General features: G+C 47.5%; 1 protein-coding gene across 2 annotated transcripts in view; it reads right to left on the minus strand.

Moving 5' to 3' along the window:
• RFLNA (refilin A) overlaps positions 1 to 8,365 on the minus strand; it is a 32,110-nt gene extending 23,745 nt beyond the window's left edge. The window contains exons 1-2 of one of the 2 annotated variants that reach the window (XM_074972402.1): positions 8,289 to 8,365; positions 6,843 to 7,224 (exon numbers count right to left, since the gene is read on the minus strand). In XM_074972402.1, coding sequence (XP_074828503.1) covers positions 6,843 to 7,061 — 219 coding nt within the window. In that variant the 5' untranslated portion in view covers positions 7,062 to 7,224; positions 8,289 to 8,365. Of the gene's footprint in view, positions 1 to 6,842; positions 7,225 to 7,631; positions 7,751 to 8,288 lie in introns of those variants that run through there. The other variant, XM_074972401.1, reaches the window with a different exon arrangement.
• Positions 8,366 to 24,423: the final 16,058 nt, after the last annotated feature.

The following is a 24,423-nucleotide window of genomic DNA, read 5'->3' on the forward strand; positions in this document are numbered from 1 at the left end:
GACTAGAAAAGAACACTACATCCCTCCAGAGAGACCCTGTATTTGACAGACAGGAGAGGCTGGGCCCTGCTTTACATGCAGGCCTGACATTTTTGGATTCCCACTCATGTGACTGCTAGGAGTGAGATATTAATCAACACATAGACGCATAGCTCAGTTGGAGCAGTCTACAAACAAGACCATGTTAGCCTGGTGAGTAACTGGAATGCTGAGCTGGCATATGGTTTGTAGATTAGGCAGTGCCTGGGGCCTGCCAGCTCTCTCATGCCAGGAATGTTTCAAAGAGGTGGTGAAATGGGCCCAGATTCATATAAGAGGGGATGAGGTGGAGCAAGTGCTGGATTCTGGCAGAAATGGGTGCAGGGCAGAGAGGGAGGTGAGAGTGGAAATGAATGCCAACCCCATCAGCATGAATTCCAAGGGCTTCCTGTGGGGTATGGGTGGGGCTCAGATGTGGGCAGGGATACCAGGGTCTCATGGCTTCAGATGGGGGGCATGCTGCTATTGGAACGGGGGGAGGGATTTACCGGGGGTCTCACACCTCTGTGGAATTTCCTCAGGGATCTCAGGATGTGTGTGGGTTTGAAGGGCCATGCCACCTGTCCGATTTGTGGGCCACCAAACCTCTCCCCCTAGAAGGGATGATGGCCTGCTTAATCCTTAGGCCCTGCTGCAGCTTTTGATCGGGGGGTGGGGAGGAAGACATGGTAACTGGCCCCTAAGGGCCCAAAGTTGATGGGACATTTGGCCTGGGCAAGGCCTGACAGATGCATTATCCCCCTTCCCCCTAACACCCCCCCCCCCCACACACACACACACTCCTCACTCAGAAGGTACCTTCCACGTATGGATCACCTCCATCCATGCTGTCTCCGTGGCACCGTCTCCCCCAGGGGGCCCATTGTGGGGTAGGAGGTGTGAGGTGGTACCCAAAGGGACTGGCATGCTGTGCACATTGCCCCATCTTAGCAGGCATGTCAGGGCCAGTGAGTTGGGGATGGGTGTCATAGGAAGCCAGGGATTCTGGGGATCAAATATCCTGCTCATTCCATGGGCCTGAGGTGGTGGTGGTGAACCCACACGCCCTACATGGAACACTGCGATTTCCTCCTCATTCTCCTCTCTGTCATGGACTTTCCCATGGGACAAATTTGCCCCGAGTAAGGATTTGATCCAAAGGGCTGTATCTGGACCTCAGTTGTTTACGTAGAATACCCTGGGGTGGGGAACGTTTCTCATGTGGAGTGACAGGGGTGTTGCCCTGGTTAAATTAATGGACAGCTTTTCAGATAACAAGGAACCTGTTGCAAATGGGACAGTGCTGGGAACAGACAGCTCTGCCCTGCGTGGCTCCCAGATGACAGGCCTGCTACCGAGGGAGCTGGGGCAGCTTTGTCTGTAGATTATTTTGACAAAGGGCCAAGCACAGCCAAATAATTTTGACAGACTTTTTTTCCCACATGCATAATGGGGCAAAAGCAAAATAGAGCCGTTTGGCTCAGTGGCACAGCATATACTTGCATCCAGACAGATGGATACGATGCTTCCCACTCTCGGCCCAGGCATGGACCCAGTTTTTTATATGCTGAAGTACCAGTAAGCATCAGCAGGCAAGCTAAGCAGAGAACGTATGCATTTCCAAAGGACTGTGGTTTAGAGCTACAGTGCCACTTCCATAGCACCTTCTACCTTCCAGACACGAGAGAGGCCTTATTCCTGCAAGGATCTCCGTGTGGGCAAATCCCCATTGTGGCCAATGGGGCTTCATGCAGGCACAAAAGTCTGACTGCAGAGCTCTTTACACAATCAGGGCCTTTGTGAAGATCTCAACTCCCCTATGAATGAGGTATCGTCCCCATTTCACACATGGGGAAACTGAGGTACGATGGGTCTGGGACTGGACCAGAGTGACGCAGTTCCTGACTCCCAACCTTGTGGTTTAACCACCCATATCCTTCCCTGTTTTCATCCTCTGTCTTTCACCATTCCCCGTGCCCCAACACCACATATGAACTCTGATCAGGGCCCATTTCTGTTTCTTTGTTTTATGTTAATGTGAGCAAATGATTCAGCACCGGAATCTCCGCACTTTCCCTCCTTTGGGGACAGAATTTCTGGGCCCTCTGAGATAGCTGTGGATTGTGTGTCTGTGCGGGGAGGGGGACGACTCCCAGCTGCATACCACATATTTCTCTAGCAACTCTCCCTCCCCCAGAAAATCCTGGCATCATCTTGCTGTCCCTTTTTGGGACCCCAAAACCGCCAGAGTCCCCTGTACCTTATGCAGCTCCGCGCTGATGGCAAGTACAACCCAGGAACGTTTTTTAAAGTTGTAAACAGTAAACCCACAAGTAAGTTCTGAGCAGACAACCTTTGAGCCTGATTCTGATCTCATTTCCACTGGTGTAAATCCACTGAAAACAACGGAGCTATGTCGGTGAGCTGAGAATCGGACCCTCCGCATCAGAACTGTATTCCTGGGCAATCTTAGGAGTAAATTCTCTGCGGGGGCAACTACACTGAAGTCTGAGAATCTGCCCCTTGATCCCTGTCCACTTCATTCTAGCAGCTGGTTTCTTGTGAAAGCTGTTAACGTATGCTTGTTCTTGCAGCTAATGTTAGGGGTCTTCCTTACTGCCTAGCCATACAATACAACGTATACCTTGTCTTTCTAATAAAATGTATGGGATGCTTTGTAACATAAGTTCCAAGGTGCTTGAGAATAAAAATTAAAATTGTCATCTTTTAAATTTAAAAGATAGCTAAAAATCACTTTGTATTTCTAGGCTATAACTTCTCATGGGGTCTCTTGCCCTTATGCACAAAGCAGCTGAAGAATCCCCAACGTATGGCTTACTTGGGAGAATTAAAAGTAAGTTCCCCTGTATTCCAAGCAAAGTCTAATATAATGGTGTTGAGCTTGCGGTATTTATTACTCTGGCTCTAAATTGCCTTTCATATTTTCTTGGATCCCAAAGCTGTGGCCAAATTGGCTGGTTAAATGTGAATAAATGGTGCATTGTCTTCAAAACAAAGTCTGGCTTATTAAAAAAAAGAAGAGTTTTCATTTTTATAGTTAAAGTTAATCACACCAAACACAGGGAATGTGGACTGTAAACAGAAGAATGTCCCTGGGAAGTACATACAAGATCATTTCAGTATGTATGTCAAGAATTATCCCAGAGCTAGAGAAATTCTTAAACCTACCTTTAAAGCTGGAACAAAATAGCTGAACCCCAGCAAGATTAAAACGGGAGTTTTTGATAATACTGTAATAAGAAATGCCATGAAATATTTCCCAACTATTTTTCCAGGTACAACTAGACTTATTGTAACTGTACCTATAGATTTTTGGATATTAGGAATATAGCTTATACATATTTTACTGTATTATAGCACAGACTGTTCTCAGCTCTATCTCGTGTAAATACCACAAATAATAATATAATAGGCGCTAAACACGCATGATTTAGTCTGAAAATAGCATTAACTGTTGATTCACCAATTGCGCATGCTCTCTGATAAACTGCAAAGAGCAGGCAATTAAAACAGGAGCACAAATTCATGGATTGCATAATTACTCACAGATCTGTGAGTTCTCCTTAAATGGTGAGATGAAAGCTAATTAGAAGCTGACATTTAATAGTATGAAGCAAGCATCATTTTCCATAGTTTTACTTTCGTAACAGAACCAAGTGCGAGCACAGTATTTGCAGAGTGGAAATTAGATGGAACGAAATTCCGTTTATAGAAAAGTAGAATGATAGTCCCATACAACTAATAAATAACTTATTTCACCATTTTGCAGTGTGCCAACTGCAAGTCTGATTAGAGTAAATCTCCACTTATGGTACAGTCCCATGTCTCAAGCACTTGCATTGCTTCCTCCTCCATATTCGAACATAAGATTGCTTTTTATATGAGTGGGTCTGTGTTTCTTCTACACCTACTAGAGCACAAAAGCATCCACCACATAACAAGCCTACATCCTAACAGCAAGGGCTCACAGCTAACATGGCTGTAATGTGGTGTCCAGTTGGCAAACAATTATAACATTAACCTCTCAAAATGCTGCCTAACGTCCATGTGTGTCCAAAATCAAAGAAATAGCTGGACAATAGAATTTTGTTTTTCCATAAACCTTAGAAATATTTATTCTACAGGAGTCAAGAAGTAAGACCCTGGGGTAAATTCATCCAGAGTATTCCACTATTCCATTATTTGTACCCACTTATACCAAGGTTGAATTTGGTCCCTGATAAGTAAGGTGCTATTCTGTACAATCTCCTTTTCGGAGGGGCTGACCTAAGAGTGTACTCGGTCTGATAACTATCTTCATGGCAGCTCATCTGACTCTGTTGTAGAGTTTTATACAGGTTTCTAGCTGTATTTTGGTCCAACACACCTTCATTAATCCCTCCTCACACATTTAATTTTATGACTGCATAACAAGGACCCGATCCTGCAAAGTCTTAGGCATGGGGTTACGCAAGTAGGTATGCCCCTGAAGTTAATGAAAAAGTTAGTGTAAAATTACTCACATGCGGGATGAGGCACCAAGTGTGGAACCTCAATATTTACTTTATGAATTTGTTTTTTTAAATTAAAACCCACCCTATTACTTTGGTGAGCAACAGTTAGTGCTCGTGTGAGGACTTTGGCATATTAAGGTATAAAAGACAGTTTTCAATAAAATGTTAAACACATCCTGAGAACCTGAAAACTGAAATGAAGGTGAACTTTCAGTGCAAATCTGCACAGGGGGAAGAAGGGAGTAGAGTGGTAACTGAAATTCATAAAGTGTAATTCTTTCCTGTGGAGAGCTAATGTCTCTGTGCTGCATAAAGTTTTTACTCTGTATTTAAGCCAATTAAATATGTGGTTGAATACATCAAAAAATGTTTGTTTTTTAACAGAAAAAATGTTTGAAAGAACCTTGGGCAAAATCCTTCCCTCCAGAAAATCCTCCTAAACCTCAGTCTTTAAAAGCAATTTATAATTCAACAGATTGAAATTGACAAAATGAAGCAGAACAAAAGTCATAATGAATCTGCTTAAATCCGTCTCCACCCTCAAACACTTCACAGACCCTTTGTCAAGATGATCAGAATCCGGCTTCTATCTAGATAGCTGCTGCCAGGAGTTCAATCCTGAAAACCAATAGAGCTGTCCTGTTCAGCCATACCCTGCATGACTTCAAACTGCATCACTCTCTGAAGCACGATTCAGGCAAATAGCAGCAGCACAGAGCCACCTCTCAAGCAAAAACAACTTCATCCTTTGGAACAGAACATGAACCTTTCCAAATCTTGTCTCTGATACCAACGGCCCTGACACATGTACATAAACGGTTCTGAATAGTGCACTGTTCCACATTCAGAGCAGAAATGACTGTAGCACTGTTGCTCCATGCTCACAAACAAATCGGACTGATTTGGAATGAAACCGTTTCAGCATAGCTGAGAAGCCAGCTCTGGTATGTCTAGTCACAACCTCAGACCTAGCCCCATGTAGCATTGCATTAAGCAGCCTTGTAATGTCTCTTACTACACAGAACCATGTCACCCAGGCCAGTGGTTCTTAACTAGGGGTGCACATGCCACTGAGGGTATGCAGAGGTTGTCCAGGGGATACATCAGCTCAGCTAGATATTTGCCTAGTTTTACAACAGGCTACATAACAAGCACTAGCAAAGTCAGTACAAACTAAAATTTCATACAGACAATGACTTGTTTATACTGCTTTATATACTATACACTGAAATGTAAGTACAAGATTCATATTCCAATTGACTTATTTTATAATTAGGTAGTAAACATGAGAAAGTAAGCAAGGTTTGAGTAATAATGTGCTGTGACACTTTTGTATTTTCATGTCTGATTTTGTAAGCAAGTAGTTTGAGGTGAAACTTGGGCTACGCAAGACAAATCAGATGCCTGAAAGGGGTATGGTAATCTGGAAAGGTTGAGAGCCACTGAGCTAGACTGATTTCTTATTTCTTTCTTTACACTGGAAATTGAAGCATGTGTCTGATGTGTTTTAAATAGCAAACCCTTACTATGATTTATCCTCCAGCTCCCACTCCAAACTGCAAATAATTCACCACCGGGAAGTGATGGGGGCTCTGAATGTCCCCAGACCCCCCTGAACTCTGTCACTGATTCTCCACCAGGGGTCAAACCTTTGCCAGCCAGTCCTAACAGTACAGTAAGGAACTAGGCTGCTGGCTGCTTCCACGGTTTGAAGCTGGAGCAGGGGTTCCAGAGTTGAAGTGTAGCTGTCTTCAGGGAGGATTAACCCATGAAGTGCTCTTGTAAGAGCCTTTTAATGTTTTGCCTCTGGGGTCACCAGTGGCCCATCCCACCTCAGGAAGCCTGGATGAAGAGAGGGATTCATCATGAGGGAGTCTCACTCCTCACTGGAGACCACATCCAGGTCACCCTGAGGTGCAAGGGGTTGGGTTTATAAGAGGGTCCATTTGTGAAACCTAAATGCAGGTTTGGATTTTAAACACCTGCCCCCTAATGCTGGAGGCTACTGGAATCCTGGTTTGGGTCTGAGTTACTCTTCTCATTCCCTGCCTGCCTCTGACACCCAAACAGGCTCGTACAAAAGCCCTTTCTTCCTCCCACCCTTTGTCCCTCTTGTCTATTTGGATTGTAAACTCTCTGGGGTAGATCCCAGAACAAAAGCCTCCTGATGTGGCATAAGGGGTGGTCCCCAGTGAAAGATGGAGACAGTGCCCCACTTAAACCCCTGGGGAGCTAGGAACAGGAACCACCCCAGCCTCTCACCCTTGGGAGGAAGCTGTAGGGCCCCAGGGCGCCAGGAAAGGCTCTTACCACTTTGCCTTCCTTGACTTCCTTTCTGGGCTCATGTCCTGGGTGATCCGTCCCCGTGCTGCTGCCCCCGGCTCTGCCCTCGATGATCCCGGGAGCCAGGGTGTAGAAAGGGGGGCTCGGGCTGGGAGGCAGCCCGGAATCCGGACTGTCCAGCAGGCCCTCCCGGCTCTTCTCTTTCAGACTCTCTTCCATTCCTTGCAGGTGCAGGTGGCCCACCATTTCTGGGCGGCAGCGAGGGGAGCGGAGCCACGCTGAAGAAAATCCGCCTCCTCCCTGAGCTTGAAGGCAGGAGGTGAAGGGCTTCGGGCACGGCCAGGAGCCCCACAGTCCAGCCAAGGAGCCGCCCCCGCTCTGGCACAGCGGCCCGCAGCCCGAGCTGACCCTGCGGGGGAAGGGAGCAGAGAGGGCGCGTCAGAGACAAGACCAGCCCTGATCCGCTCCAAACCTCGGTCACGCTGGGTGCCCTGCCGAAAGAAGGGGAGCCAGGGCGCTGCCCCCAGCAAAGGCCAGGGCAAGAGGCTAAAGGTGCTGAAGAAGGTTCCGTTCCCTCTTCCACTCCTACCCCAGCCCCGCCGCAGAGCGCCCAGACCCTACCACGGGGGCAGGGCGTCCCCTTCCCCAGCCCTGTCCCCGAAGCAGAGCGCACGTATGAGACCCTCTCGCTCCCTAGAGCAAAGCACACCGGGCTCCCCTCCGCCAGGCGCAGATCCCCTGGCTCCCCGCCTTGGGGATACCACCCCCCGCCCCTTGTCACCCATCGCTGAGCCGGGGGTCGAGCGCTTGGCTCACCCCGAGCCCCTCTCCTCGGAACAGAGCGCCCGGCTCTCCACGGCGATCCACCGCCCACCCCGGCACCTGGGCCACTGACAGCGCCACCAGGGCAGGGCGCGGGGAACGCAGGGCAGCGACCCGCCCCCCTCCAGCCGCAGCAGCGCCCCCGTCTCCGCCCCGCACGGATCCGCCTCCAATTCGCCCCGGTGCCCGGTGCACGGGGACGGGCAAACTAGCCCAGCCCAGCCCAGCCCCCCTCGCCTCGCCCTCCGCACGCCGGGGGAGCGGGGGCACGGATCGAACCCCGGCTGCCTCGCCGGGCCACGCCAGGAGTGAAGCGGAGCCGGGTTGGGGGTTGGTGCCCCCCGTACTGTGCTTGGCTTGACCAGGCTTCCTTCCTACTGCGCCCCCAACACGCCCGGCAGCCACGACGGGGGCACGGGGCAGGCGACTGCCCCCCGCCTCCCCCTGGCGAGCCCACCGGGACCCGGCGCTCAGTGTTGGAGAACCGCCCCCCCGGGGAGTGGTGGTGGGGGGAGAGGTGTCCCTCGTGCGTTTGCAAAGTGCAAACCGCCCCTGCTGCACCCCGGAGCCCCGCACCCCGCCGCGGAAGGCCGGGTGCGGCCGGAGAGCCGGCGGGAGGCGCGGAGCCGAGCGCAAGCGGCGGCCGTTTACGTGCGGTGCAGCGAGCGGTCCCCCGCGGCAGGCGGCTCCCCGCAGCACCGGCCCGGCGGCACCGAGCGCTCGGCACTGGCTCGCGGCCGCCAGGGAGAGCTCGCCCGGTCCTGCGCTCGGGCGCTGGGGGGCTGCTGCCGCCGCCGCCGGAGAGGTCCTGGGGAAATCCTGCCGCTCGCTCTGGTTCTCCCCGCCTCCTGCCGCTCGCTGGTTTAGCTTAATGGGGTGGGTGGAGAACCAAGGGGCCCTCCCGAACCCCAGCCCCCCACCCCTTCTGTGCGTGTTCAGTCACTTCCCCGGCAGGGGAACGGGCTTCTCGCAGCCCCCTCGCTGGCTTTTTCGGCTACTGGCTCAGGCAAGGCCAACACAGCGTGCCCCTGCAGCCGCCAGGCTTTTTTTGTGGGGGCGCCTCCCTCTGACCCTCATCCAGCTACCCCCTACACTTGCCTGGGTTCTTATTTATAGGCCCATCTGCAGGGCTGGGCATTGCCCAGTGGGCTGGAGAGCGGCTCTGAGAGCAGCATTTCCTGAAGGGGACTGGGGGAGAAGCTGGGGATGGTGCTTGGAAAATGGGCCTTTAACAACATATGGCAGGCTGGTTTCCTGAAGGTGGGAGCCACTGCCCTAACCTGTCCTGGGGAAGGTCCCCAGTGGGCCGAAAGCTACACCAGGCCCTTGACTTTATTGACGCAACACTAATTTACATCAGCTGAGGTGCTGACCCGCCACATGCCAGGGCTGTAACATTAGGGTGCCCCAGCACTTCGACCCTTTGGATACCCAGCTGGGGCTACCATGAAAAGTTAGGTAACCACAGCGACGTAGGTCAGGGCTGTGCACAAGCCACACATTGCGCGCTGTAACTGTGCTTACCTAACTCCCCCTCCCCTCCCATGGAGCTGCGGCTATCGATGGACAAACGCTTCCCATTGTTTGGGGTAGTGGTATTCCTACACCGTCAGGACAAACTCCTTCTGATGTCTGCAGCTACACCGGGGTTTGTGACCATTCCAAAAACTCAGCAAACCAATCCACCGCAGGAGGAAAAGCTTTTATTTTCACCTGGTTTCTGCAAAGAGAAACTGCAGAATCGGTTTTCTTACAGCTTACAATGTGGAGTGAATGTGTGTCAGTGTACACCTTGAAGGGGGGGCTAGGAGGAGCTGGCATTAGGTATCCACCACCTGCCTAGCCAACCTGAGACTGCTGCTTATTGCACCACATTACCTTGTCCTCCTGCTGCGTGTGTTCCTCAGGCACCTTTTGCATCTGTGCATAACCTAGATTGTGAGAAATTTGGGGCAGGGCCTGCTGATAATAAGAGCAGCTTTCAGGCCCTTTAGAGCAGGGTCTTGCCTCGTGAGCAGGCCTGTTGAATTCAACGGGACTGTTCGCTGTGAGTAAGGATGTCTCATCTTGGACCTAATGATGCACAGCACAATGGGGCCCACCCAGGGCCTTGATTCGAGCCACTTGGCACTATGGTAAGGCAAAACCCACAAGGAGATGTTTTTGTGAGTTGGAATAACAAGTGAGGGGGCTAATTATCATAGTATGGACTATGTCTGGTACTGATGGTTTGTAGGATCGGGACCGGAGCTAGACGCTAATAGTTGGGGAAGAGAGAGAGGCTGCAACATAAAACAAATCATGTGGTTTGACTTGGTAGGTTAAGGACCTGGCCTGCTGCTTCCAGGAGGACTTTTTTTTAATACAGCATGACTTTGATTTTTATTCTCCAGAGGCCGGCTCTGCCACCCTTACCCACATTGAGTAATGCCTTACGGCCTGATTTTTAACGCTATTTGGGCACCTGATATGTCAGGTAGTACCTACTGGGCTGTTCAAACGCACCTAGGTGTCTAACTCCCATTTAAACCAATGGTTTTTTGGCATCTAAATACCTTTACAAATCTGGCCCTTACTCCGTACCCCAGTTTTATACTCATATAACTCCATCAACTTTACTGGCGCTGCTCCTGGTTTACTCTGGTGTCCCTGAGTTCAGAATCAGCCCACTGACTTCAGCCTCCTTGAGTTGTTGGTGTGACTTTAGTGCAGTAAACTACTCAGTGTGAGTAAAGGAAGGCAGAGTCTGACCTCAAACGAGCCATGCTCCTGCACAGTCCCCTCCAGTCGCCGCCAGTCCGTTCGGGTGGTGGTAGAGGAACTTGGCTGTCAGTAAAACTAGATTTGATTAGGTTTATTCAAGTTCAGGTCAAAACAAAGGCCAAGGATGCCCAAAGCCACTCTTGGCTGAACTGAAGTGGCTCTCTCAGATTAGCTATAGTGATTTGTATGCACTGAGCAGTGCAGAAAAATGTAGCTGATTTATAAATGTCAAATAGCCAGCAAGCAGCCCACACAATAACCTCAGTGAATTATTACCTCTGACCCATTCATCAAACCCAGCCAATCATCTGGTAGTGCAGAGTGATTTAAAGCCTATTACTGTAAGAGCTTTAATGTCTCACACAGAATGGAGCTGATCTGCAAATGTCAAAGGGGGGCTGAAGGTCACAATGGCCATAAATTAGGCCTTGGCTTACCACCTATGGAGTTAGAGGATCTCCTGGCACGCTAACTCCCTTGAACATTCAACCGGTTAGCCCAATGCAGCCTGTCATCAACCCGCCCTCCTGAACTGGTGAGTCTGTACTGGCAAGAGCAAGCATGGTTCTGTGCAAGGCTGTGTGCGGGGCAAAGGTAGGGAGACAAAGAACTTGGGCTGTGGAGAAGGGGTTAGGGAGACAGTTTCTCCTGTTATGGATTATGGATTGCCTGTGTTTCAATGGAGCTGTCACCCTGAAGCTGTGTCCCGTGTCTCAACTGGGTGGGACCAGGTTAAAGAAGCCATTTTCATCGCCGTCTCAAGACATGGCAAAAAGGGACCGGTGTGGATCGCTGCTGGTTGACCACATTATCCAGAAGACTTTTACCTGTGCCTGGTGACAGTGTGCCTGTGCCTTGCCCGAGGAAGGACTGAGAATGGACTTCAGGCTTTACCAGTTATCTTTGCTATCTCTATGAGAGAGAACCGTGCATATGCATTACGAGACAGTCTTTCCTTACATGATCCCGTGCTGTTTTTTTTCCAGAGCCCCTGCCTCATTCGGTAAACTGGCTGGCCTGTGTGCTGAGGATGACTCAGGATCACGTAGGGGAGGCAGCTGCCTGTAGGACTAGCACCGCATCCATTGCGGAAGGTGGAAGGTGTGTATCTTAATGATATTTTGGTTTTAAAGTGGGAGGAAACCTAGCCACCAAATCTTTAGCGAGGGCGAGCCGGGCGTTTCAAAGTGTAGACAAAATCCATGGCCATCACGGTCTTCTGCTTGGCATCCTTGGGTCATTATTAGATGAATATTTGCCAGAATCCAGACTCAAGAAGGACTTCAGGGTTTGCTTCAGAGAGACATGAGTACGGAATACAGGTAGACAGGTATTGTATGGCATCCACCAAAATATGAAGAACAGCTAGGGGCTGTTATATAGATAGTGGAAATTGTCATAGCTCCAGTTTTAAGAACATCTTTTCAGCATGGTGACGTCAGAAGTAGGGCACCTCAAGGAACCTGTGGGCACCTGAAAAAATGCTCCCTCATGCCGGGCTTGCCAGTTTAGAGAGTTGTAACGCCAGGAGTGATACGTTTCCAAGTTATGGCTTGGAAGGCAGGAAGGAGCAGGGGCATTGGGCCCTGACTGGTGTGGTTGAACCAAGAGGAAGGAAGAGAATGGAGGGAAGTTTTCCAAAATGGCTGTGTGCAGCCGGCACAATGGGCAGCCGCGTCCTAAAGAGACAGGCGGTGGCACAGCAGCCTGCCCCACCACCAGTGCTTCTGAAAGAGTGACCTTAGTTAGCAGGGAATGGGAGTACAAAATAATAAAAAAGCACCAAATCAGCAAACCTCCAAGAAAAGCCGCATTTGTCAAATGGCCCACAGCTGTTATTTCCATCTCAGTTGGCGATGTGTTTTTAGCAGCCGTTATTAAGTTAGTCTTTGTAAACTATACATTCTTGCAACCCCCTGTTGTTTTTCTTCATCTGCTTGTTTCACTGAGACAAACAACATAGGGCCTGATCCTGAGAAGCACTGAGCACCCCCACGTCATTGGGAGCTGCCAGTACTCAGTATCGCTCCGGATCAGACCCTTACTACACCAGTCAGATGAGTCTGATGCCGGAAGGGCCTTTCAAGTGCATGCAGATTACAGCAGAATGGAACTGAACCGCTGCTTGGTTCATATAAGTTCACATAGGTGAGATCCACATCTGGCGTAAGCAGTCCTAGCTCCAGTGAAGTCAGGGGAGCCACACGCGTTGCATCAGCTGCGGGTCTGTCTGCTGAGTTCCATGCCGTTGTGCGTGGGATTTTCAGACAAGACCTTACAAACCCAGGTCCATTCTTTTCTGCATGGACATTAAAGATCTCAAGGACCATTGCGTGTAAGTGACAGATCTTTGCCCCATGTCCTTGGCCAAACTTTCTCCCTTTCTGTGGGGTATTTTGCAATGTACTGGCTGTTCTCTTTCCAGCTGGTGGCTGCCCTCAGCAGGACTGTAAGTATAAAAGTGCTGATTCTCCTCTGGCTTATACCAGTTTCACACCAGGTCAGTGGAGTGACTCCTGCTTTACACTGGTGGGAGATGAGAAATAGGCTCAGCTTTCTCCTCCCACACATCTCCCCCTCATGGTCCCTCCACCGCCCACCATAAACCTCTCCCTCTCTTCCCCTTCACTGCCTTCCTTTGTTTCCATACTCCTATGCTTTTATTAATTCTTCCCCTCACCTGTCATCTCCCATCCAGTCTGGCCCCCATAATAGCAATAAAAAATCCTGCAGTGCCAACCATCACCCTGCTCATTCTCTGTGTTATGTCCCTTTCCCGCACCTTTAATCTGTCTTGATTATTTAGATGTCGAGTCTTTAGAGCATGGGCTGTATTCTCTTCCGTGTCCCAGCACAACGGTGTTCCAATCCCGACTGAGGCCTTTGGTTGCTCCCAACATAAAACAGTCCTATAGTTTGTCAGTTGCATTGGACTCCTTCAGGCTAAGTAGTGCCACATCAGTCTAAAGCGTGAGGATGATTTTCCAAGTCTGACCAAGCTGCTGGGGAGGAAGAGGGATTGCAGGCCGCTTGGCTGTGTTTAATTAGTAAAGGGAAGCACCTGAGTCAAGCAGCCAGCTCTGGCATAAACAGCAGCCTGTGAATACCACAGAGAGGCAACAACAAGCAGCCTTTGGTTTGGTAGTAAAACTCTTTGACGCTGTAATCTAGCCTCCAGTAGACTGCGTTAATGGCAAGTACCTAGGCACTTGGGTAATTGCAGCCTGGGAACTAAGCCACCTTTCTGATTCTTTGTTTCATGCTTTTGTACGCCACCCGCACCCCCCCTTCTCTGTCAGAAGGAGGGAATTCTTGCATTTGGGGGGATTCTCTTATAAAGATTGTGGCCAGCCTCTGAGCCTAGTCCAGTCTAAAACAAGCTATTTGTTAGGCCAAATTCAGCCTGCAGGGACACTTGCATAAAGCCAGAGGAAATCAGTTGAAGTCAGTGTAGTTAGTAGCGTGTCTGAGTGCAGATATTGGTCCATTGGCATCATTAGCGTTACTCTGTATTGAAATCGAAATCAGAATCTGGACCCGCTTCTTGGAGTGAAGCTCTGAGGATCTGCGTGAGATCAGAGGAGTCCATTTGTCATCTGTGCTACCCATGTGATTATATTTCTATAAAACGCTGGTTGGTTTTTTGTTTAGGTCTGGGTTTTTTTGTGTGCCTTAAACAAAAATGTCTTCCCCAGACTCCCCCCTCTTAACTTTGTTTTCTTAAACTTGACTCTCTACGTTGCTCTGAGAGGGTTTATAAAATCCAGTGTGGAAAGAAACTAAGCAGGCTAAGTCACACAAGGGAGGCATATCTAGGTCCATGCAGTTTACTGTGTGTCTGTCTCTTAGATGAGACATTAAGGCTGAGATTTTCCAACACTACCCTAAAGGAGTTGAACATTCAGTTATTGCCAAAGTCAATGGGAAATGGGCACTCAAGTGCCATAGGCAGTTTGGCATATCGCAGCCCCAGGGCCTAGTTTTTGAAAGGTCAGGTGTGCAATTGCATGTGTACTAAGGCACATGTGCGCGCTTGCATGTTGAATTTGTGCATGCAAAATTACCATGATTGCATTCACAAATTGGGTGCTTGCACACTTCTCTCTGTTTGTGCCACTCAGGAGAGAGCTGGATGCTGCCAAGAATCTGGTTCAGGGTATGAACAGGTATATGAACACAACCCGATTTGCCGTGATTATTTGCACAAAATTGTATATGCATGTTGGCATGCCTCACCTTGCTGAAAAACCAGACCTTAAACACTGTCTCTCTTATTTCTCTAGCTATTCTATCAGCTCAATTTTAGTGTATTAAGATTGCAGCCCTGCTTACATGGCAGAATGTCAATATCACGTGCTAAATTTCCTACTCCTGCTGCCAGCCTTGAAAGACAAATAAGGTTAGGAAAGAAAAAGAAATGATACTAACACAGACATCAGGACTTTTCCTGAAGCAGGCTGGGTGGCAAAATGTTAAGAATGTTAGGAATTTCCATTACGGCTCACCATTAAACTAGATCCTTTGGGAACACCCACAACATAACTAGACCCAATAAAAACGACTTGTCAAGGTTCCTTCCCCACTCTGAACTCTAGGGTACAGATGTGGGGACCTGCATGAAAACCTCCTAAGCTTACTTTTACCAGCTTAGGTTAAAATTTCCCCAAGGTACAAACTATTTTACCTTTTGCCCTTGTACTTTATCGCTGCCACCACCAAACGTCTAATAGGTATATAACTGGGAAAGAGCCCGTTTGGAAACGTCTTTCCCCCCAAAATCCTCCCAAACCTTATACCCCCTTTCCTGGGGAAGGTTTGGTAAAAATTCTCACCAATTTGCATAGGTGAACACAGACCCAAACCCTTGGATCTTAAGAACAATGAAAAAGCATTCAGATTCTTAAAAGAAGAATTTTAATAGAAGAAAAAGTAAAAGAATCACCTCTGTAAAATCAGGATGGTAAATACCTTACAGGGTAATTAGATTCAAAACATACAGAATCCCTCTTGGCAAAACCTTAAGTTACAAAAAGACACAAAAACAGGAATCTACATTCCATTCAGCACAGCTTATTTTCTCAGCCATTTAAAGGAATCAGAATCTAACGCATATCTAGCTAGATTACTTACTAAGTTCTAAGACTCCATTCCTGTTCTGTCCCCCGCGAAAGCATCACACAGACAGAGAGAGGGGCTTTGTTTCTCCCTCCCCCTGGCTTTTGAAAGTATCTTATCTCCTCATTGGTCATTTTGGTCAGGTGCCAGCGAGGTTATCCTAGCTTCTTAACCCTTTACAGGTGAAAGGGTTTTTCCTCTGGCCAGGAGGGATTTTAAAGGTGTTTACCCTTCCCTTTATATTTATGACACAACTTAAGCCACTCTTGGACGTAGCGATCTTTTGTTTCCCTTTGAAAAGGTGGAGCGTGTGTCTCAGCTGTCGTTTGATGTGCTCCTGTGAATAATATTCCAAGGTGCTGTAGGTCTGAAATATCAGCATGGCTGGAGCCAAGAGGGCATAGCTCTGTGTGCAAACAACAGGATTGGACAAGACTAGGAGTGCAGTATGTTGGGTCTGATTCTTCCTGGTGGTGCACCTTGTGGAGTTGTGCGCACCAGTGCAAAGTGAGTGTGAAACGTCACTGAATCAGGATGGTGGCTTGTTTAGACTTGCTCGACACTGGAGCAGTGATGGCACAAGCTGCCTGGCAATGGAGGAGCAGGTGCATGTAGAGTTTGACCTGGAAAATGCACAGAGATAGAGCGCCCCTGTGCAGAACAGCAGGGCAGAGCTCATCCTCCCAAACTAGCCGACACAGTTCAACAGGAAATAAAAGCCCCTTCTTTCATAAACAGGCCCATTGCTTTCTTTTCAGGCAGCCCCCATAACAGAAACTCCAGCAAGGCAAGGTCTTCAGCTCTTGGCAGCTTGGACAAGCAGAGTCCACAAGCCAGAAAGAAGCAAAACAAAATATACACTTGGGCTTCAAGGAGCCCTCTCAGTGAGCAGAGAAAGGATCTCTCCAACACATCCACAGCCACCCAATTACCATCCTACTCACCATACATATAGACTTCTTCTCTTTGAGCACCTGTGATGATTCCTCTAGGTTCAAGCTTCCCCCTTCATCAGGTAAATGTCATCTCACTTGAGGCAAACGGGTGCGGGGGGGAGCAGGTGGGAAAGACCAAGATCATGAGGTTCCCTTTAGGATCCCAAATGGTCTGCCTAGCACCCCATCATAGAAAGTCAAGTCAAAAGGAAACAAACTCTCTTCTATTGCTCTGGACTTAACGTAAATACAGTAAAGATGCTGCCATCATGTATGGTCAAAGACAAGATGTGAAATGTTACTTTGGCAAGAGAGGATTATCTTTAAATAACTTCCTTAAAGTTAGCTGGGCAGAGTGCCTTGTTCTGAGTTTTGATTGCAGCAGTCTATACAGTTCATTCTGCAGCCAAGACATAAAATAAGGGAAAGCTACATTCCAGAGTACATGCCTGATCCAAAGGCCATTGACGTCAATGAAAAGACTTCCATTCACTTCATTGGACTTTGGATCAGGCCCTCAGTGGAGAATATGTGATTGCCAATTGACTGCAGACAGTGTTTACTAAAGACCCATATACTATTGCATGCTCAGGTCAAAGTACACCTTCCAAAGTCTCAGCACCAGCAAAGGCTCCTGCCAGTTAGCCTGTGAAATTTCCTCCACTTCTCTGTCAGAATTGCTGTGCTGTTATTTTGGAGGATAATCAACAGCAAAACCATCCATAAATCAGGAGTTACCAAGTGCAGATAAGGTGTTAAATTTCAGGCTCGCGAGGCCATTGTTTTAACAATGATAGTCGAAAGGGAGAGCATGAATTCTTTTACACGGAAAAAAATTTCTTGGAAAAACCACCCCCCTTTTGTTTGCCTGTGAATACACTCATGTGTTTTAGATTTCTGCACTGTTCTCCTGCCCGTTAGATGGGAGCACAACGCAACCTGAATGCTTTCACTCTCCCACCAAACCAGGAGATTAAAGCGCCACAGCTGGGCTTGAACCATTAAACCATTTCAAAAGACACAGAACTAAAGTGCTGCCTAATGTACAGACAGCCCATGTGAAGGGGCCTGTTCATTCAAGAGGAAGGATGGCCCACTAGTTAGGGTACTAACCTAGGACTTGGAAGATCTAGGTTCAAATCCCTGCCCTGCCACAGACCTCTTGTGTGACCTTGGGCAAGTCACTTAGTCTCTCTGTGCCTCAGTTTCCCATCTGTGCAATGGGGCTAATGCCACTGCCCTACCTTTCAGGGGTGCTGTGAGGATAACTACATTAAAAGAGTGTGAGATGCTCAGATACAATGGTGCTGGGTGGGCACATAAGTACCTTTGAGAGATTCTGCTGGCTTACTGTGAATTCAACGCCATGCCTGGGGGACGTGCTGCACTGACACACTTGCAGGGTGAAGTCCTCTGCCGAGCCACAACAGGTCCAGCATTGGCGGTGCTAGCTGCCTGCATGCCATCCCTTTCCCCATGTGCCTTTTCCTTTGTGGGACCATGGGCCTGATCCACAACCCTGGAAAGTCAATGCAAAGACTGTGGATTTCAGCAGGCTTAGGCTCAGGGAGATGGGTTAGTTCAGTCTCCATTCAGTTCTTGGCCTCTCTGATGAGGCAGCCAGGCAGTCTCATGGTTTTGTGAGGCAGGCATTTGTCTGCCAACTTATCTCATGTAGTCCATCAACTAGCCAGTAAACAAGGACGTTTGGTCACTCATGACCAACTGAGGCTGGATTCAAACTGTGAAGCTAGAGGTCAGCATCTCTGTATCCCATTATTAATCCCTGAGCGCTCTAATCTCCTGCTGTTTTAAGTTTGGGCTTCTTGGGATGGCCATCCGTAGCATTTCTTTCCCTTGCTGCTCCTTCTTTGACGTCGTTTGCTGGTCCGTGATGGACCCTGCAGCACTATTTGTCTATTAAAACTGACTAATGTATTGTGTCTATTATTACACAAAGCAAGGTCCGACTCAAAGAAGATAATAGCTGAGCAATTGCTCCCTTCCCATTGCAGATAAGATACGGCTAACAATGGTATTAGATGTAAAGAGGTAGATCACTTTCTTGGATATAATGGGGTAGCTGGTGGATTGTGAGAATGTTTCTCCTCAATGTTTATCAGCCTGATTTCCAGAGGTGCTCCACTGAAGTCAGTGGGAGCTCCAGGCTTCCAGCACTTTTGAAAAGACCAGAAACTAGATGTGTACAGAATCACAGTTGAATTTAGATCTGAAATGGATTTAGTGCCAACCTCCTCCCAGGCCATGCGTTCCTTTTCATTACCAAACCCTCCAGCAAGAGCATGAAAGGCATGCCGTTGTTAAAATGCAGGTTGGATAACTGGACTTATTTGGCGCTTTTATAATTAAAAATTAATAAAGTAATGATCAAGTAAGTTATCTAACCCAGGGTGTGGCATCTCAAAAGACTCATCTTTTTAAATAGCATGGTTCATGTTTCTACAGCTTTTCCAGTTGATGTTCTCTTTTCATTCACAAATAAAACATTGACTCTACTGTGTGGGAATATTGTAAAAGGGGAAACCTGTGCCCTAAACCTTTATGATTAAATAGTGCAAAGCAGTAAAATCCTAAAGGAGAAGCCAAGAGATCATGAGGGTAACACTGAGCTTGCTAAAATGTCTGAACTAATGGCTGCCGTCCCTCTGACATGTCTCGATTTAGAGCGAACACGCCCCTGGATGGCTTCCTGCAGTACTGCTTGGACTGCCTGATTCATCGCCATAGACTGTTTCCCACTTCTGTTTTTCTAGCCTACTTAGTTTTGTGACAAGCAAGGGAAAAATATCTCAGTGGGAAGGAAGCTTCTGTTCTAGGACTGCTCAAAGAAAAACAAGCAATACCAGGGACACGCCAAAAACTACCCTGATATATTCAGATCCCTTTCGGAAAGTAAATAGTTTCCCAGATGAAGATTTTCTCCAAAACTGCAATTTTTAAAATGCAAGAAACGTGATTGTGGGAAGAGCAATTCTAGTAAAGAAAATTAAACCCATTTTGGATTTGGGTTTTATGTTCCTTTTTAAATGGAAGGTGCCAGGTGAATGGAGGGAGACATTTAAAACACCAACAAGGGTCTTCAAGGCTGAAAAACTTGAGCTCAACAGTTAATTGCTGTCATAGAGTCTAATATAGCTTATATGCCAACCAGCATATGGAGGTGACATTGCATTTGTCTTTTATTTATGACACGCACCTTCCTCCTGTGGTGTCACACAGTAAATGGCAAACAGTGGCACTGGAACAAGTTTACTAGTGGGGGTGCTGAAAGCCAGCCCCCTTACCCCTGCCTGCTCCCTCCCCCCACCTGCCTGAGCTGGGGCCAGGAGCAGGGCTGTGTCTAGGGGATGGGGGGGGACCTGGAAAGGGCTAAGGGGGCCGAGGCTGGGCTCAGGCATTTGACTGACATGACATTATCTCATGATGTCCATCAAATAGCCGGCATCTGGGATCCTGTGTGCGGGGCTGGGAGTTCAGTCCCGGGGGCCGGGAGTTCAGTCCCGGCTATGGGGCGGCAGTCAGGACCCCACATGCGGGGCCAGGAGCAGAGCGCTGGACTTGGGGCTGGCAGCCAGGACCCTGTGTACGGGGCCTGGAGCAGAGCTGGGGCGGCAGCCAAGATTCCGAGTAGGGGTCCAGAAGCAGAATCCCGCGCAAAACCTGAGGGTGCAGCAGCACCCTACGCACCCCTGGTTCACACGCCTATAATGGCAAATATATTTCCTTTCCAGGCGCTTTGTGGTCACTGACATTGAGCTACTGGACTGAAGCTGGGAAGGGGGAGCAGCGCATCCTGGAATGCCTGTGACAGGTCTGGCTCTGTGGGAAGAGGAGAAGCGGCACGGACACATTATGGGCTAGAACCAGGTAGGACAAGAAAAGGATCTGTGCATATTATGGGTGAGATGGTTATTGAAAAGCTAACTTCTTCCAAGAGGCTCTCTCCAAACTAAACATGGCCTTTGGTTCCCACTCTCAAATCAAAGGTGATCCTTTGATGACCTCACCATCTTCCTTGGCCAGAGAGAGCCTAGAGCTTTGCATCCTGGCTTTTAAGATATGGGACGTTCGTATCTTATGTCTTACAAGTCACTGAATGAGGCACGAAGGCCAAATTTCCAGTTCCACACAGTTTGCCTTTTTTTTTTTTTAGCAAAGTTCAATCATACATGGTCATTATCTGCCTGGTCCCAAGTAACTGTCTCATCCAGCTTTGGGCGTCCTGGCTGTTTAGGTCCTTGCAATAAGCAGAGAAAGGGAGAAACTTTGATGCTAGTGCCAGAATGATGTTCTTGGAGGCTGAAGTCCTCCGCCTACAGAACTGGACCAGCATAGTCAGCAACTTGGCAAGCTTTGCCCAGCAAATGTGCCTCTTCCCACATCTGGTGATTCTTGACTGGCTTGTCTATTCACTAAAACCCGCTCAAACTTTGCTCAGACTGCCCACCAAGTTTTAACTATTGTGGGTTTTGAGACATGGGCATCTGTCCACTGGGAACTGAATTGAAACCACTAACATTATCTGATAGACTGGGCTTGAGTTGATGACCTGGAGATGAAAAGCTCCGGACCTCATTCCCAGCCTTCTGAGCCATCCAATCCCCAACACCCCAAAGTCCCTAATAGTTCTCAGATAGAAAATAACAGGAGCCCAAATACTTGCCACACAAAATTGAAGCTTAACCCATGTTTCCTATAGGAGTTACAGCAAACCTTTGTGGAAGCAGATTCGTTAATCTATCTTTTGGTGCAGAGCACAATAGGTTTTCAGCTTTAAATCACCATTGTACAAGAACTAATGGCCCTTACAATGGAACTGACTGTGGAAAAACAAGCAACCTGAGCAATTATTTGGTGTATATTCCCAATGAAAACAACTCCTATAAAGACATTGTCAGTAAAATGCATGATTGATCATCTGGGTCGAGCTCACTTTCATTTTCTTTCCAAGTTGCTCTAGTATATAATGTTAATAGTACTGCAATTATTTTAATGAACTGCACTAAGGGAATTTACAGTGTGAATAACTCTGATGCTGCCAAGCCAGGAACTGTGACAAGCATTTCTGACTAAGGAGTCAGAGATTACACACAAAAGGGGCACTGGCCTGGGTCTCTACAAACACCCAACTTTGGGAATGACTGAGGTATGAATTTACAAGGGTGCACTTTGAATACCTGGTACGATGCTATACATTCAAGGCCTGACCCAATGGTGTATTAAAGTCAGTGGAAAGACTCTCACTGGCTTTAATAAGCAATGGATTAGACCCTCAAGCTGCATTCTTTACACATGCAAAACTCCCATTGCATTAAAAATTAATGGGAGTTTTGGGTGCGTAAAGAATGCAATATTGGGCCACAAGACAGAGAACTGTTCAGTCTGATGTTGTGCAGGGATACAGCCATGTCTCCTGTCAGTAACATTAATGGAAGGTACACAATTACATTCTTGCTTGATGGGCTAAATAAATGGGGTTGATTCAATCTCAGTGAAAAGCAGGTGCATCTCAGCTCCCTTGAAGCCAATGGGTTTATATTAGTTTACAGTGAGGGGTAAATCAGGCCCAATTGTTTCCCTCTCCTAGGTTATGAGTGATCCAGTGCAGCTCTAATAACTGACCCACACTGCTACATCAAACTCAAGCTGAACTTTTGAGGAGGGCGGGGGTGGAAGGAAAGAGAGGTCAGGAAAAGTTGATTTAACTTAATACATATTTCTATGTGTGACTTCTGGTCATTTGCACCAGACTGGCTATTCTAATGCTATTCCTGGCTCAACGATAAGTGAGAACAGGGCCGGATTAAGATCTTTAGAGGCCCTGAGCACTGAAAAGATTATGGGCCCTCCCCCCCATGTAATTCAAAATAAAAACAATACGATACCGTAAAATAAAATTTTATTTTTTAAAATGACACAAAACGTACATGTATGCTGAAATTAAAATAGCTTCTTTCTAGATTTTCTGATTGCAAAGTTCTGGATAAGTTCATCGAAGCTGACTCGACGAAGCATGTCCGCTTCCATACACAATAGGGAAAGTGAATCAAGTCTGTCCTGACACATTGTTGTTCTCTGAGGGTTTTTTATTCTTTTCAGCTGAGAAAAAGAGTGTTCTGCAGAGCAGTTAGTAATCATCAATGTGAGAAAAATACGTAGTGCGATCTCTACATTTGGATATATGCATTGTATTCTGTCTTTCAGTATTGTGTCATGAAGATCAATGTGACTGAATTTCATTTTTCCTGTTTCATTAAACTTTGCATGCATATAACAGTGGAACTGCCGTACTTCTCCACAGAGATTCATGTTCAAGTCAACAGGGTATGACTCAACTAGCTTTTGGGAACCTTGTGAATATTGTTCATCAGATAAGTCCAAATCATTTAGAAAAGAAAATCTACTTGATACTTCTTTGTACACTTCACCTCTCCTCTTCATATGAGCTTCAAGTGTATCAATTATAGCGTAGTAAGTAGATACACGAAATTTGTCTCTAGGATTCAATGCTGTTTCTGTTGCACTGCTATAATTTGCTTGTTTTATCCTGATTCGCTTGCGGGACTGGGCTTCTTTGTAGTTAGTAGCAGGCAAGATATCTTTTGATATGTCTTCAAATCTTTCGAAATCATTCCTCAAAGTGTGCAAGTGGTCTGCTAATGATTGACAGAGGTCTGAACATGTTTTCAAATCCAATTCTTTTTCTTGGAGAGCTTGACTTGTGTGATAAAAGTGTTGTAAAATTTCATTCCACATGATCAACATGAATACAAACTCTAGTTCTTGCATCTTGTTTGCAATGTTTTCTGCCTCGCATATAGTTTCTCCCTTTTGTGATTGGTCTTCAGCTATACTTTCGAATGCATCCACAATCTTTGAGTAGGACTCCAGAATTGCACTTGTTGCCACTCCACGTGCCTCCCAGCGAGTATTAGAAAGAGATTTCAACACACGATCATTAGAATCATAGAATCATAGAATATCAGGGTTGGAAGGGACCCCAGAAGGTCATCTAGTCCAACCCCCTGCTCGAAGCAGGACCAATTCCCAGTTAAATCATCCCAGCCAGGGCTTTGTCAAGCCTGACCTTAAAAACCTCTAAGGAAGGAGATTCTACCACCTCCCTAGGTAACGCATTCCAGTGTTTCACCACCCTCTTAGTGAAAAAGTTTTTCCTAATATCCAATCTAAACCTCCCCCATTGCAACTTGAGACCATTACTCCTCGTTCTGTCATCTGCTACCATTGAGAACAGTCTAGAGCCATCCTCTTTGGAACCCCCTTTCAGGTAGTTGAAAGCAGCTATCAAATCCCCCCTCATTCTTCTCTTCCGCAGACTAAACAATCCCAGCTCCCTCAGCCTCTCTTCATAAGTCATGTGCTCTAGACCCCTAATCATTTTTGTTGCCCTTCGCTGGACTCTCTCCAATTTATCCACATCCTTCTTGTAGTGTGGGGCCCAAAACTGGACACAGTACTCCAGATGAGGCCTCACCAGTGTCGAATAGAGGGGAACGATCACGTCCCTCGATCTGCTCGCTATGCCCCTACTTATACATCCCAAAATGCCATTGGCCTTCTTGGCAACAAGGGCACACTGTTGACTCATATCCAGCTTCTCGTCCACTGTCACCCCTAGGTCCTTTTCTGCAGAACTGCTGCCTAGCCATTCGGTCCCTAGTCTGTAGCGGTGCATTGGATTCTTCCATCCTAAGTGCAGGACCCTGCACTTATCCTTATTGAACCTCATCAGATTTCTTTTGGCCCAATCCTCCAATTTGTCTAGGTCCTTCTGTATCCTATCCCTCCCCTCCAGCGTATCTACCACTCCTCCCAGTTTAGTATCATCCGCAAATTTGCTGAGAGTGCAATCCACACCATCCTCCAGATCATTTATGAAGATATTGAACAAAACCGGCCCCAGGACCGACCCCTGGGGCACACCACTTGAC

This window comes from Natator depressus, chromosome 15, assembly GCF_965152275.1.
Source record: "Natator depressus isolate rNatDep1 chromosome 15, rNatDep2.hap1, whole genome shotgun sequence".
Taxonomy (NCBI): Eukaryota; Metazoa; Chordata; order Testudines; family Cheloniidae; genus Natator; species Natator depressus.